The 17,662-nt window shown below is 38.3% G+C and overlaps 1 protein-coding gene across 9 annotated transcripts in view; it reads right to left on the reverse strand.

The window, feature by feature from the left end:
- The window catches only part of LOC138178668 (kinesin-like protein KIF13A), a 174,936-nt gene that overhangs the window by 124,501 nt on the left and 32,773 nt on the right, over positions 1 to 17,662 (reverse strand). For all 9 annotated transcript variants that reach the window (XM_069110768.1, XM_069110767.1, XM_069110775.1 and 6 more), the window contains exon 2: positions 14,653 to 14,740. In XM_069110768.1, coding sequence (XP_068966869.1) covers positions 14,653 to 14,740 — 88 coding nt within the window. The remainder of the gene's footprint in view (positions 1 to 14,652; positions 14,741 to 17,662) is intronic.

The raw sequence follows: 17,662 nt of genomic DNA on the forward strand, positions 1-17,662 counted from the left end.
AGATTATGGAGTTAAGTTTCCCGTGGACGTAAATAATCTTGTTGAAGTTTAGATCAGTATCGTTGGATTAAGTCGATCAAACGTTTTAGTATTTTCATTCAATTTGTACAAAGGTCGCCAACGAAATTTATAATCAGCCGATATTCGTGAATTTCCCTGTAACATTATCGCTAGTCGCTGTAACACTATCAGTGCTCAAATTATCGTGGATTGCGCGTGATTTAGTCGATATCGGTGTTCTACTAGAGCACTGTCAATATCAGCGTCTTCCTATAATACAGGCATTACAGACATGCTTGTACTGTACATTGTCAATATCAGGTTCTTGCAATAGCACGATGTAGTTGTCATACTATATATTAGATTTCTAATCTAATCAAGCTTCGCGTAATAATCGATTCAATCGATCAAGAGAGAATTTTACAGCCAAAAACTTGGAACAACGATAACTTTAATACGATCGTATCAAATTTTATACTCTTTTCTCCTATATATCATTTTACTTTTAGGGTAAAATTACGATGCAGAAAAGCAATTTAGAGATAAACAGGCAACTTCAACCTTTTATCGATCAAAATCGAAAAAGTTCTAGAGATAGGATGTTTGTAAAAAAAAAAAAAAAGAAAAAAGAAATTGTACTACAGGAGCAATAAATTCAAGTAAAAAGCGCGCTGTATAATCCCTTGAAGCTTTTTAAAAATTCAGACATATTTATGCAGCGAGCTAGCGTTAATAAATCAAACAGGACGCAAATACCGTTGGAAATTGTAAGAGGCTACAATCTACGGTAGACCACTATGGACTGTTTAAATTTTCCGTTTACACCTACTCGTATTTCTCTACAAAGTGTCGCAGCAACTCTCTGTAACTCGAGATTCATGAAATCATGTCAAACTTTAAACTTCTTAGTTTATATTACCTTAACAGCTACATTTGTTCTACGTTTGTAGTTTATAAATTAATATTAAAGTTGAGAATTGTCGTAGTTTAGCTATTGTTCGTGACACGGATATATTGGATTCTGTCGTGAAATGCGATATGTTCTTACGTGACAGATTTTAAATTAGTACTTTAATATGTACAGTTGTTTATCGACTAAATTAAAATACGCGAGTTTTCTCTATCGTTGCTTGACACTTTACATCTATCGTCTGCTACAGTTTCGTTCAATGGTACACTTTCTATTGAATTTTCGAAATTATACTAAATAAAGGAATATTCAATTACGCTAGTATTCCCTGTCGAGAGGATTGGAAATATTTAGCAAGTTGCTCCCTTGATTCCTAAAATACACACGTAATTCCTGAATTATCCACTAACCAATCGTAAGCCTCTTTTCGTTCAACAACCATCGATAACAATTTACATCTATCAGTTACCAAAGTTCCCTCGACTAGCCAACTTGATCAAACCCTTCGTCACAACACTAGCAGCTATTATTCGATAATCCTGAAATTTCTCGCTAAACAACCTTCCCTAAATCAGCAATGATAACATCGATTCGCTGCTATCATTTATCAATAACAATTTGACGTCTATCAATTACAAGACTTTGTCAAAGTCTATCGCAACTACGCTTAATCAAATACCAACCAGTACGACGTATAATCGCCAAGAATGATTCAATGAAGAACTACCTCGACATCATCGGTCATTCCTTTTTCGTTCGACATTCATCGATAACAATTTACATCTATCAATTATCAAACTTCTCTTGTTTCAAAACTTCGTGAAACCGCGTCACGAACGCTTCAACGTCGCATACTACCAGCCATTAGCCAACTGTCGGTAAATTCCCTAAATTGCCTAAACCACTACAGACTGCCTGGAATCATCAGTCATCAGCAGGCGCACGCCTCTCGCCTAATATCCGTCGACGTCGCTTACGGTAGACGACGCGACCGCCCTTTGCATTTCTATTTACACGACGCAAACGTCGCTGGAAACTAATAACGTGGCTAATCCCGGCTGGTTCGCCGAGAAGAAACAAAATGTCAACGGTAAAACGGTTGGCGAAAACGTTTTGGCACGAGAACCCTCCTATCGGTGCGTTTTATTGCCAGAAACGGTTCTCGTCGCGAAGCACGCGTCCTCGTCATCTTGGATTTTATGGCCACGGTGCCGCTACGATTTACGACGACTATCAGCTCGCTGGTCCGCGCAATAAAAGTCTCAGATATTGGCAGCACGCTACCGTTCTTACGTACGAGTTCATTATTTCCGTCTGCAGCGCGTATATCCGTCGTTGAGCGACAAATCGTCGTTGCAAACTGAATAATACTGCAGTCCAGAACGGAAATAAGTGGACAGGTGGTGAAAATGCACGTCTAAATGAAGTTTCCTTAAATACAACTTGTTTGCACAAATATCCACGTTTCGTTTATTTATTGGATAATAATCTGTGTGCTATAAAGATATATAGCGGTGGTGCTAGTCCAATTAAAGTTCATCGATACCTACTTTTCACTATCTGTGCATTTATCTTTGTTCTCGACTGTACGTGCAAGTGTTTCCTTGGAGATTACGCTTTAATATGCATTTCGCATACTTTTTTCCTCTCACTGGATTATTTACGATCTGTCCACTAAGAAGGCAACGAGAAATCTCGCACGGATAAAGTTGACACGTAGGTGTACTCGATCGAAACATTAATATCTCGTTCGTATTAATTAAAAAGTCTACACGTACATTTACCTGGTACCGCGATCTAGCGAAATCTTCCATCTTTTCTTTTTCTCTGGTACCTCGAATTCGGTAGAAAATTTACGATCTACAAAACAGGTCATCTTTTGTCTTGTGCGCGATCCAGAGAGAACGTTATACCGAGCATCCTCGCGGACGTTTGTATCTCCAACTTTACTACCTACTTAAAAGTTTCGCCAACTGTAGCGAAAACACGCGCTCCACGGTTCGTCCCACTTCTCGGCGATTCTTCAAAATCGAAGCTGACGTCGGACCCATGAATCTTTATGGAAACGTACGGAGAGTCGAAGAGGTAGAAACTCTTGGACAGGTTGCAAGCCAAGGGTTTATTAATATGAAACGTTTAGCCAAGTACCGTAGCGTGTAACGCCATTTATCTTTCCTGGTCTGGATCCTTCGCCTTGAACGCGTTTCTATTCGAACAACTGCTATCTACGATTTAGTATATTTGTTGCGTAAAGTACGTCAAAGAGTCCACGGACCTCGATTCGACGATCGATACTTGAGAAATCAAGTTAGTACGGTGGAGTCTCGGTAAGTGGAACTTGTTTCGCTCAAAAAACTCTATAAGAGTCGAATTTTGTTCGTTCCCTTCTGCTGCGCTGTGGAAGCAGCTCTGCAGGTCGAAATATAAATTTCCCTCAAATCGAATTATTCTTTCCGCTATCTATTTTATCTGTGTAACTGAAATTCAGAGAAGCTCGGCCTCTCTGCAAGTAGAATTTCTATAAGTTAGCGTGTATCGTGTCTGTCTTTATTACACGGAAACAATGTACATATTGTTCCTGGTCGTGTCTTTGCTTCTCCCGTGCAAACTGACTGCTACTCGTCAGTCGTGTGACAAGCGTACACGGTTGTAACGTTGAATTCACGCGTCCTTTACGTCTTTGAACCATCTGGGAACCGAACCCACGTACAATGAAGCCGAATTTTCGTTCGTTAAACCTCTCTCGCTCGAAACTTCGTTAAGTGGAAATCTCCATAATTAAGAGAGTGAAACTCTTCCCTTAAGATTCGAGTTACCGAAGTTCTAGCGGAATTAGTAGGGTCAGTCTTTCGTTGAGTTGGTAGGTGACTCGATATTTTCAGAAATTCCTCCTCTTAACCTCTTTTGCGTCCCGAAGTTGACGATTGGAAATTTGTCGAATATTCTATATCACTAGATTCTAGATGTTCTATATTCTACACTAATTCTAGATTCTGCTCTCTAGATATAGATCGCATATTAATTCAGTAGCATAAAGATTCATATTAAATATATAAATATGGCACTTTCGTTAGAGAAATGAACGCCTCGTACGAACCGCAACGCAATTACTCACGGTTAATTATCCTACGTGATAATTGCTTACGGCGTAGGAAGACGATCGTGAATAGGCGTGCGTGCGCGCGCGCGACCGCTAAAACACGTTTACCGCCGCGCCGTGACTTTAGATATGATAAACTATCAGCTAGAAAAACAGCTAACATAATTACTAGTCCATGCGGCTGCTCGCTCATTAGTGCGAGACCTTGCATCGTAACGAGTTACCACCGATCGGATCAAGTTCAATACTATCTCTGCTATTTTATTCTATGTTGTTGACCAGTTGAAAAGAATTTAAGGATCGTCGCTGTTGCTTTTATACTGATCTATGGAGATGATTATACGAATCGATATAACGTAGCAAATAATCGACTCATTTGCATTCCTGTACTTCGTGCTTCGTTAGGAAAAACTTCACTCTCACTCTCATCTCCACTGACACGCTCATTTTCCTGTCGCGTTCTCGTCATTTCAACTTTTTCACGTATTTTCTTGATTCCAAGAAATTCGTCTCGCCTCTCTGTCGTCGATCGTTGCGATCGTTTCACCTTTTTCACGTATCTTTTTCATTCGAAGTAAATCACTATGTTACGACTGTTCCTCTTCTTAGGATTACTTTTACAAATCATTATATCGATGTGGTTATGGGAATATTATGCGATATAATTGACTTTCATATAGGATTTGTTCGCTTCCATGGCGCTATCGTATTTACGATGATTGTTTGGGAATGATCGATTACGTACGTGGAGGGCAGCTTTCATTGCTGTCGTTTTATCGTTCTTAACGCCATCCTCGTCCACGTGATCCTGTTAACGGGGCCACCAAATGATTTGTACGGATATTCATAAATTATGGAACGTTCGGTCTACCCGCGTCGATGTTTCGGATCTGGCACGTGCCGAGGATAATCGAGCCGAGGATAAAATTTTCTCAAGTGGGTCAGCGTGTCGAAGCTCCAGGTTTTCGATTCCTGTTCTCACATCGAAGGTTTTCATATGTTAATCATTCGTCGCTGGCGTTTTCAATAAACGAATGTCCTTTTGAGTCCGAAATTATTTTTGTATAAGCTGTATACATTGACACATATTATAGTTAACATTGTATAATATATATGTTAACGTTATATAAGCTGTGTATGTATCTTTACTTTCGTATAATTCGTAAAGATTGGCATATTACGAAGTTTCGGTATATTACGAATCTTATCATTGTAATATTCTGTGTGTTTAACAAATAATAATTATTATAATACTTTTGATTTTTCAACCAATCTTCTTAATATTTTCATTAGCCTTCTAATTGAAATTACAAAAAAATTATTGGAAAAAAAGATGGATTGACGTACGAGCTTTTTATAAATATGTTACATTTTAATTAATTTAATCAGACCAATGGTTAAAGATGGTAACAAACGATCGCAACTTGTATTAGATCGCAACTTAGAACGGGCTACTTTAAAATTAAGACGCATAAGTCTATATTTACACGAAAAAGCATATACACCTATATGTATATCATTGATAATGGTGTTATAAATAAAGCAGGTGGAGAGATAAGAAGGTAGCAGATAAAATTCATCGGACACAAATAATATTTGTACGCTAGTGTACAATATAGCTATTGTTCTGTTCGTACAATGACGTTAGCCAACTATTCTCATTTACGTACTTTCTGAAGTTTTTTTATTGTAAAAGTACGTGCGACCTTCGGGCAAATTATCTTCCAGTTTCTATATTCAGACCGTGATACTTCATTTTCAAGTGGAATACGCTGATTTCACCTAATACTCCATTTTAAGTATTCAAAATATTCGGTCGTAATATTCAAACAACGAAAGAAATCTCCATTTCAATTTCAGAATTTCATTTCGTAAATAAAGCATTTAACAGTAATTGTTTTATTTTTCAATTTTTGTTACACAATCACGTTTTATTTAACCATAAAATTAATTATATAATTTTAAAGGAAAGATAAAACTCGGTCATACAACAATTTGAAACGACGAATAAACTTCGCTCTTATTCAACGAACAGCTAAATCGCATCCTTTATACGCGTTTCATCCGATTTCCCTACGAATTTTCTCACGAACAAAAAGAAGAAATCTATGCGCGATTACGATCCTGTGCGTCGTCGTGAGGATCGAGGTAAAAAATACACTACGAAGATCAAAAAAATTGCGCAGCGTCGCCTACGCTGACATTTTATGACAAGCAAAACAAGGACATCGTCCGTGACACAGATGGATTCATAGAACTTGGTGAACGAGTTTAGAGGCTAATCGATGACACAGGGCACATTTCAATCCGAGCGTCCTCCGGCTTCCAATCGGCTCGATCGTTAATAAAACGGTAAATTGCATCTTGACGGACAGTTAACACCCGTTCTCGATATCCGACCTGATTTCTCGACACCATGGAAACGACAGACTCTTGAGTTTCGGCTGTCGTTCGAAAAAATTTCAGCCAATTTTTATATCGTTTATCCATCTGTTTTCTTTTTTTTTTTTTTTAATTATTCTACTATTCTTCTTCTTCTTCTTCTTCTTCTTCTTCTTCTTCTTTTACTTCTTCTTCTTCTTCTATTCTAGAATCACTAGGAAAGTTATCGAATTTTCGCTATTATTTGTTACTTTTAAAACATCAGGATCATCGATCATTGAACTGGAAATATCCAAGCAATTTGAGAACAGGTATTCTTGCAACGAAGAGACTAATAACACCAAAACTATGCAACTTTTATCCGAAACATTTTCCGATATAACCTGGAAAACAATTTAGCTGAAACTCTCGGATGGTACTCGGCCTGTAGAATATATCTACGCAAGAACAAAGTACAGACCGGTAGTATTAGTCAGAAGAATATTTCTGTCGATTCATTAACATACTATTCCGATTCGGTCACCACCTTTCAGCTTCCAATCTCGTCGTTCCTCGAGCTATTCAGAATTCTTATCAATTAGAGGTTTAACAGCCAATCACTTTCCTGGCAGTTTCCTTCCACGGAACGCTGGTAATCGGTTTCACTTTCGTTTCTCTAGGAAAAACGTACGCGTTTAAGGCTCGGCTACCAACTTTGTTTTCACCTGGTTCCCCGGTAGTTTCGCAACAGTTACACAATGAATCGCGATCATCGAGGAAATATGACGCGGAAAATGGGCCAAGTGTCAAAAGAAATCTTATCTTGCCGTTTCAGCGGAGAAGACACATCTCGTTCTCTCGTTCCATCGCGTTTCGCGTACCTTTTGCTCGTCTTCGTTGCATTCGTTGTTCCAATTATTCCGCGCGATTGTTCCACTTGCGCAAAACGTGTTTCGAACTGGATGTTTGCGCGCGATAAAAATCTTTCTTCTCGGTCGGAACAAATTCGTGCATTCTGAGTCATTTCTATACACGTGTGGGCACGATTGTTGCTGTTTCTTTTAAAACGTTACCAAACTCTCTGGCTTTACGTAATCATAGGCGTTTTGTAACGAGCTGAACGTGACGATGTTCGGGTTTTACACGAGGCGTCGAGAATTACAAAACTCGATCGTAAAGTTACGATTTACTTAACTCGACGTAGTTTCGCGAAATTTGGAAATTACACGCTGGTGTATCCAGCTTTCCTTAGTTAACACGTGTAGACAGACAATAGGAAACACGCGATAAAAAGCTTTCGTACTAATTCGTTTTCGATCCTCAACTTTTATGTATTCATTTTCGTGACGTTTAGAATCTCCACAAAAATGTTCGTTCTGTACGAAAGATTCTGTATAAAGAGCGATGGATCGTTTGAAAGAAAGTAAGACGGAAGAAAGCAGGCAGCAACGATATATCTCGGAAATTGCTTTCTAACAAATAGGCCATTAAGGCCACGTTGATGATTATGTCGTTGTTCTTAACTCAAGCAGCCGATACGACGGTAAGTAGCCATCGTAAAATAATTACTGGATGGTCACTTTCCACGTAAATGTCCTTGCCTGTCATCCATATAAAGTAACAGTAGCTTGATATAGTGCTCGTACTATACGTAGAGTCATTCTTTGTAAGCTTATACGTTGAAACGATCGTTTATCATGGGAATTATTCCATCTATCAAGATAGAAAAAATTTCCGCCCAATTATCAGATCACGTTCCATCATCGTAAGCCATAAACCAATGCCAGAAATCTGGCTACATAAATTACAAAAACGCGAAACTAGAGATATGTAGAACCATCCAGCGAACAAAAGGCAACATCACCGCTAATCCATATTTACACGCAGCAACGCTGACTAACTATGGCCAGCAGCCATTGAAACCTCGCTGTGTACGCACCGTGCAGGCTGTAGCAATAAATAATCGGTCTTTGTTGAAAACGCCGTGCTGTTCTCGCGCATTTTTCCACGGCGGCCAGTACGGTGCAACAGCATCGGACTTCACAAAGCCCCTTTCCGGATACGATCTCGTTCGATGTATGGTCTCGTTGTGACTTGTGACTCATACGCTTCTGACGCTCCGTACAAAACCGTAGAGCTTTTCGCATGACGTCGCTGCTCCTTGCTATCTTGCCAACTAACTCGTATACAGAGCATTCCGCGATTTTCCATTTAAAACATCGCCAGCGTACTGTAGAAGAAAAGATGGGGCTACTTCGCGTGACAAAATGTTCGCAAGTTAAAGGGTACGTACAACTTTCCAACTGCAGAGATTCTTAACTCATTTGTATCATGGCCCTACTTCGGAGGACTGGTCCCTATCACCGCGCAAGGTCGATCGTACGTGTAGCAAATAACATTCGAATTCTTCATGGAGTTTATTGAAAATTTATTGTTCAAAACGATTACTTCAGACAATGTAGACAATGTTACTTCGCAAACATAGCATCTTACATTCTTTATAACAAAGTAAAAATTACTTATTTAAAAAGAAAATTATTTAGATTAAAATGGAAATAAAAGAAATCAGCCACAGTGCGCGTATTAATCCGCGCTTGGATGGAAATAGGTTAAGAGCGGAACTAATTCCTTGACAAAATGATAAAATCGATTATCTGACAGTTATCCGGCCGATAACACGCGACAATCGATGGCTCGATAACTCGAATCTGTACAAGTCGAAGATCCCGTGCCACTCCGCAGCGAGAACGTTCTATCGGTCGAAACAAAACTCCGACTATTTGCCACGTGTCCAGATGCCCATTTTGTTTGACGCCCGTAGCTCGAGCTTAGAGTAGCCAGACTTCTACAACATGTCCAAGTTCACCTCTATAAGTGGAACTACTATCGTTGCTGCTTCTGCAACACGAAGCGTGTGTCTGTGTGCAACGATAGGATCTAAAACAGTTTCGAATCACTTCGAATCTGTATCAGTGCAGATGATGACAATTTCGAATCACTTGCAACAGGATTCGAAGCTTACGACTCTTGAGAGTCTTGAATCATCAGTTTTGAATCTTAATAAGCCTGGAATCTTCCAAGTGTCTCGATTCTCGCTCATCTTGGAAGCCTTGAAAGTTTAGTCTTCTCGGAAGCCTGGATCGTGCCTTGTCGTCAAAATGACGGTCGACGAATTCATCGAGCCGCTCCTCCGTCTTTGTTTATGTCTCAATAAGATAAGCCGCGTAGAGCCATAGTCTTTAGAGCCTGCACCACCATGGCCTAAGCATCGCTTCCACTCTCAAACTCTCGAGCTCGAAGAGTATCGAATATCCCGCATCAACGCTTCTAAGATGATCAATGCTTGAGAGACATTAAATACCCAACGAATCTATTAAGAATCAACAGCGATCAAGACTCTCAAGAGTCTTAAGATTCCAATCAGATTCGACGCGATTGGAATTTGCCGCCATATATGTATATTACATTCGAAGCGATTCGAAAGTGTTTCAGATTTCATCGATGGCTATGTGTCGCGAGGCGTCAGAAACCAATCAGTGCACGTATCGTTTGTCTTTAAACTCTTACGATTATCCCAAATCACGTAAGACGTAAGAATGAACGTATCACGATAAAAATCATGTTCCTACTTCCACATCCATGGAAGCTGATCCTTTTTCCTAAGTCGAACGCGTAATTGGCATCACTTTGCTCGCATCTTTAACGTTTACATTTCATAAAACGAGTTGTACGAGGAAGCTTGGGATGATACCAACATCTTCAAAAAAGATGAGCCTTCGTACAAGCTTCTGTATGTGCAAATTTCGTTTGTTAAACTTGGTAAACTCGTTTGGTAAACTCTTTTACCCGGAAATTTCGATAGGTCTGAACCTAATAACTCGAAGATTTTCGCTCTTCTCTCGAGCTTAGAGTTACCGATGCTCGACAGTACGATGATGATTCGTGCGACTATAAACACACGAATTAGAAAAGATACGTACGACGAACTTCGTTTTAGGGCACGCTGAATTTCCCGCGTTTTTTCCATACCGTATGATAGTTTTCGACAGGCAAAATCCAAAGGTACTAGGTTTTAAGACGCGGTATAATATTACCGTAATATATAAATTGTAAAAATATATAGAAAATGTATATAGCATGCAAACTACTATACTACTATATAAATAACAACGTCTCAGTCTTATTTTCGCTTATGCATCACACCGAATAATGTTTGCATGGAACATCGTGACATCCTGTACACAGGTTTTCGCGTAAGTACAGACACACGCGTAAGACACGTTTACAACAGCTTGACGAAACGAAATTACGAGGCTAGAAACGCGTTTTCTCTGTGGCCCTCGTGCTTGAAAATATCCGCAACGCTCAAGTATCTTCCACGACGCCATCGAGGCCAAACGAGCACCCTCGTTCCCGAATATATCCGACGTTTTTCGCCTCTTCTCGTCCCCCAGCGCCAGTTTCATCCACGGGATACCAAGGACGAACTATAGTTTTGCGGATACGATAAAGATTCCGTGCGTTGAGTGGTTGGCTTTGGTGCCCGGAGATAGGTGCAAAAGGGCGTGCCAAGAAATGTTACGCGTTTTATGATGTTGAGTCATCGAGATGGAAAAAGTAGTGGACGTATATAGAAGAACAACGTTATACGGGTACGTTTTCACAGATATTGTTGGACGTCGTCATCTATTGCTCGATTGACATCACAGTGGTGTTAACGCAACGTGAACGTAACGCGTCATATCGTGCAAGGTTTTGTATGTTTAATTAATCCGGGAATTTTTCGAAAATACAGCCAGTGTAAAATGTATATTCGCACGGTACTCGAATTACAAAATTGCAAAATTATCAAAAAAACAGGAAATATATACATATTCTTACGAACGTGCAAAATAATTTTCGAGGAAAAAAGTGAAAAGAAAAGACGAAGAACGCGATAGCTATTCCTGTTGTGAAAATGTTAAGAAACACCCAGAGGGCAAAAAATAAAAACATACGCGTAAGTATAAGTATTCGTATGATTTCATAGGTCAAAACGTACACAGACACGAAATGAAAAAAGGTCGACCTTCTTAAAGAAAGCAATAACATCCCGTAAGTCTCTAAGGAAACAATGTCAAACATTGTCGGTCGGCTTTTTCTTCTATCGATCAGGATTTTCCAAGTTGCGATAACAAGATCCAATTAAATGACGCGTCTTATGCTACCAACGAGTAATCTTAGGCGAATTACACGAAGAAATGCCGAGGAAATTCTACTTGCAGAAAACAAGAAGAGGAATTAAGAAAGAAGAAAAGAAACCTAGCAGCCAGGTGAAAACGAGCAGAAAGTTGTAACGACCTCGCGTGAGAGAGGAAGAAAGAGAGAAGATAAATCAATAAACGAATGAAACCGTACATGAGAACCGTCCAGGAAGAGCGTGCGGCTAAATCCTGGCGAAAGAAACCGGAAGAGAGGAGAAGAAAGGCCGGCAAACAAGCGTATTTGAAAAAATAGAACCACAGCCACTGTTTCAAAAGGATTGTTCCCCGTGGCGAAATAGTTCTTGCAGTCATTGTTCTTTTCCTCGAAAGAACAGGCTCTTTTCAAAGGAAAACGTCCCTTTCACACGTAAACGAAACGCCTCTAGCGTGTAATCAAAATGTCTCTTGTATCGTTTTTCCGCCGTGAAAAAAGAAAAAAAAAAAAAGGATACAAGGTAATGGAAAATTGGCTGTGTCGCTTCTTCGTTAATTTTTGGATTTTTGGAAATATAGTAGAAAATTTCTCGAAACGAATGCTGGTCATTTTATTGAATTATGTGCGATCCATTTTGTTCCAATAGAGCAACTAAATAAAATAATATAAAAGGGAAAATGCGTGCATCTACTGTTTCCTTATAAAATGAAAGAAACTTTTGGCACAACCTAATAGAAAGTTTCTATTTATAATACCAAAATACATACGTTTCTCGTATCTATCACAATGATTAACAAAGATTAACCGAATAACAAAATTTCATCGTCCTTGTTACCAGGAATGAAAAATTTTTCATTTATAACATACCAAAATACGAGTATTGGAATAAGTGTCTTAATAAATAATAAAAATCACCCAAGTAACAAAAGTTTTTGAATGAAACGATCGTCAAATATCTTTCACTATCCATCGTTCGAAAGATTGTAATTTGTTATTTATCAGAGAACGTGTCAACCTAATTCTGCGATAAATACGAAGATCGAATTTGTTTCGATATAATCTGATGGATTTCCATCGTAGTTACGATGTTCGCGTACCATGGATGTTCCAGCAACGATGTTATCTGCCTATGTCGATAAGACTGTACGATCTAATTATCTGACAAATGGCGCCGGTACGCTCATGTATCGCAGTTTCTTCTTATCTGCATCGATACTGTGGCTGTCGCCTACAAACCCATAATAATCGCCAGAACGATGAATTTTATTTCTTGGTGCGCGAACTAACGTTCTTTGAGCTTTCAATTTTATACGCAGCTATAATTTCTCTATTTTACGCCAGTTCTTCTTATCATCTTGTCTTGTCAAGCAAAATTATTAATTTTACTTGCACTCAGGTTTCACAATTCTCATCTTATCTCATTTCATCAAAGGTGCACGATACCAAAATACGAAAGGTACCAAACGTGCACGATAAGACGAAACACAAAGAAGATATCGAAACATTTTCAGCTTGAAAAAGATCTTTCAAACTGTGCGATACGTTGATATAAACGAACGTAAATTGCGAATTTTATGCTTCTTTTTCCTTTCGACGAAAACCTCGTATACCCAAAGAAGTTCAGTTTCAGGCAAATTATTACGACAGTAGCAAGTTTCTTTTTATTAAAGTAACTAAGCTAGAAAATTTTCTAAACGCACTCGCAGCATCTCTCGTGCAAATAGTAGCGAATTTCTTCGCTCTAATCGACGAGGTGTCTCGATTATTAACACAGTACAGATAAAGCAGCATCTTATCGTTCCTTAAACAAAAAGGAAACTCCTAGCATCGTAACGATAATTCAAAAGCAGATTGCATACTGCTCGATAATTGCCTCGTACGATGCAGTATCAAGCAGGCTCTGATAAGTTTGAATTATGTACGTCGCGGACAAAATAAAATGCGGAATAAATTAGGAACTTCGATCCTATTATTGTATCTTTTTAATCTGGAAATTTTCCATAAACGTGCAAACGACCAAATATCAACGATAATCAAGTCTATATATATAGAATTGATCATTGCTGGATTCTGGCTGCCTGTACGTTTATGGAAAATTTCTGGATGGACATATATATATATTCATATAGAATTGATCATTGCTGGATTCTGGATACTTATTTATTTACATATATATATTCGCGTTTAATCTGCGTCATAAAACAAACAATGATTGTTAAATTATTCAACGATTCGCATGTATCCATCATCCTCAACCACTATTATTCCCTGTTCCATCGCATAAACTTCCGAATTTCATGTATTTCCGTTGAACGGATAAGGAGGAGCAAGTTTTTCAGCGCGATTACTCGAAAGATAAGAACTTTCGAATGTATCTCATTGGAATTTCATGAGACAGTTACTATCTTATCGTGGAGGAACTCGACCGACCGACGTGAATTCGATGGATCACGAAACTTCGACAAAAGATTAAGAAGGAAAAAGATGCTCGCCGAGGGAAAGTCAGAATTATGCGGAAAAATTTGAAGGGTTCAGACAAGAACGACCCTCGTCTATATCTTTCCTTCTCTCGGGAGAGCAAGAGGACTATTCCAGCGTCTTTGCTATCTACCGAGTGTCTTTCCATTCTCTTAAACGAAATATTTATCATATTACGCGTCAAAATTCCCGCTCTATTGTGTTCGCGTTTTGGTCTCCAAATTTTTATTCCAAATTGTTCTATAGTATAAATAATACTTTGCAACAATCTTTAGAACAATTACAACTATTCGGAATAATTTTTAAAAATCCGAGTTTCGAAGAACGACAGGCTGGTCAAAGATTCAGTTTTCTGGGGTTGTTCCAACAACCTCACCAGGTTTAATCGTTGTTTTTTCGGAACGACGTATTACAACTTGGAACAACAGCGAAAAGATTCGAGATTTATGAAATATGGGGTCAACTTCATACAGGGATCTTCTTGCCAGAGATAGGGTCCGATACTCTGGTAAATGTAAACCGAAACGAGGAATATATCCGCGTTATTTCGAGTTTCACTCGAATTCGGCGTTTTTCGTTACGAGCTAGACAATTTTGAAAAAATATTTCTCAAGAGATCACTCACCGTTCGATCTTGTCCATCGTGGTGGGATGCTGCAAGATGGTTTGCTGTCCGGACATCTCGACGACGCATTGTGTACCGAGTTCCAGCTCTGGAAAAATGGAACAACCAGTTAATTCAACAACAACTGAATTTCAATTATTAATTCAATAACAATTTGAAATTCGAACGAGTAGCACGAGATAAGAGAAAAGGTGATTCGCGGTGAAAGAAAATTTAGGGAACTCCGTTTCGAGAAGTGAAACGAGGAGTCAATAGACAAATTTAAATATCGTCGATCGTTGCGCGATTGTACAATGACCGAATGAAAGTATTTGAATTACGAACACGGTTTGCTATATTTATAATATATAATTACTCTTAAAAATAAAAGTACATGTATATACACGGTTTTATATAAGTAATAATATATAATAAACAAATAGCGCACGTTACATATTTAGTTTTAGTAGTACAATTAATTAAAATAAAAATACGTAACGTGTTAAATCTTGGACAAAGTTCAAATTAAATTCACGTCTACGTAGACACGCTGTAGATTGAAACGATTCAGTCTACTCGAATAATGGAAATTCATTATCGACTTTCTCTTCTATTAATAACTTGCCATTCGAACAATAGGCGTTAATATGTTCATAGAATGAAATCAGAGAATGTTCGATCGATTTATCCAAAACGTTTCGTAACTATCGTGATAACACGGTGATCATGTATAATTAATCGTTATACGAGAACATTTCATTACGGAAGATATATTGTATTCTATAATATCACAAATTAATCAAATAAGAGATGCTTCTGATTGGAGTAAATAACCGGATTTAATCGGATTAATGATCTTCGTGATAGATAAAAGATCGTGGAGAAATTCCTTGAAGAATAAATGAATCGATTAATTTAACATCGTATACACAGATATATTTAACAATTGCTAAATTAATAAAAATCTGTTTCCTACTCGTTGTTGCACCGTCCTTTCAAGCCTATATTTTCTATGTAACGAACATTAATAACGTTGCACGAGGCGTGTTTATGACGTTCCTGATGCATAATTAAATATCCACAGCATGCTCAAGCGGATTTATATAATTATAAACCTGCGACAAGCTGAACAGAGCCTGAACATTATTCAATATACAAGTTGCGATTGTCTATGAAATTTAGTCACGCCATTATGAGATCTCGAAAAATGGTACATACTTTTCAAAAGTACCACGTGTCTAAAATTCCAATTGACTTCGATGATCTGTCAAAAATTATATTCACAATTCCATAAAACATACGAAATTTGTAGTTTCTACGATTGTTAGAAATTTGTCGTAGAAACGGAATGAATTTCGCGGTCAAAGTAAAATAAAAAAGCAATAATCGTAAAATGTCCAAGCTGCGATAACCAAGTCGTGGAAATTTTGTGAAATTTAAATAACATTGTTCAAACTTTATACGCGGTACTTCGCAGAACCACAAAATTCGCATAATCTATTCTTCTAAAGCGGAGACTGTCGTTTGAAACTGTTATATACACGCGTGGCGAGGTACAAGAGAATATGGAAATAAGGAGAAACAAATCGTATGTAGTCAGACGCGCAGTGAACGCAGAAACTACTTTCACATGATGATACATATTCTTCGATTGATTTATTTCTTTTAGATGGATATCGTCTCTGCTTCTCACGGTATACGCGTTTTGCCATTACATTACACACTTTTTACCCGTGTTACTCGTACTATGTGCACAAAAAAAGTGCGTAAACCTGTTTCAATTCCTCGCGCGACTGCCTCAATTATTTCTTCCACGAATACTTTTCCGATCTTTGCGAAATGTAGTAGCATACGCCTACGTTACATATCTTGCAGCTTCTCTGTAACTAATACTTAATTTTTCATATTGGTTTCCAGATTTTACCGATTACTACGCCAACGAAATTCCAAAATAAGTTCCTCGTAAAACATAATATATTCGTAAAAGGTTTCTGTAAGTAATCGAATACTTTCGTAAGCTACTGTATGTAAATACCAAACGCAAATACCAAGTTTCTAAATTACAAACATCCACTGTAAGCTAAATTCGATAATAACAAAAAGCTGCATCTTAATCCTTCGCCTCGAGGCTGATGCTATACCTGTTTATATATATATATATATATAGCATGAGTCAGAATATGTGGGAAGTATGGCAAGAGCTGATTCAGCGCACCAAAGTAAGAAGAAAAGTTCGTACAAACATACACCCGATATGAGTTTTCGAGTAATGGCATGTTCTCGTGTTGTAATAGTTGCTTACATATCTTCAAAGAAATTGCTCCAAGTGATCCAGCTTCAACAGACGCGCGAATGTATCGCGTCGTACAACTTGTTCGAACAGCTTACGCGAATTTCCTCGTAGCTTTGCTCTTTCACGAAGAGTTTCAACGCGGTCAACTGGCTTTTCACGAGCGACAGATTTTAAACAATCCATCCTAATTGATAATCGAATGGATTCTCTAGAGAGCGAAAAAATAAGATCAACACAGCCCATCCGTTTGTCAGGCAATCGTTGACTGTTAACAAGGGAATGACACACGCCGATTTTGATGAAACTTCGCTTAAGTGTTCGTTACACCTGCCCGAAGAATTTAGTCGAAATTTGTTGAAATAAATCTTGTAACGTATCTCGAGGTTCATAGATCTGTGCGAAAGGTTTCCTGAAAAATTCATTTATTCGTTTAATTTTCGTAAGAGGAGGATTTCTTCAACAAGTTTTTCGCACAGATTTACGAATCCCTCGTGAAACTGTATAACATTTATTTCGATCGTTTTCTCTTCGTATCTTTCGTCATAGTTTTACGATTTACATAGAACGACCGGTTCGGATAAAAAGTTTGAGATAGTTGGAACTGCCTTAAAATAAATAACGACCATGAACGAATTACGACTAAATTCTTAGGTAGTTCTAAGGAACACTTGTGCAAAGTTTCATCGAAATCGACGCGTATCGGTCACCTCGACCCCTCGCCAGTAACGTCTAGAGCAT

The sequence above is a fragment of the Bombus flavifrons genome, chromosome 4, assembly GCF_040668555.2.
Source record: "Bombus flavifrons isolate JBK064 chromosome 4, iyBomFlav1_principal, whole genome shotgun sequence".
Classification (NCBI taxonomy): domain Eukaryota; kingdom Metazoa; phylum Arthropoda; class Insecta; order Hymenoptera; family Apidae; genus Bombus; species Bombus flavifrons.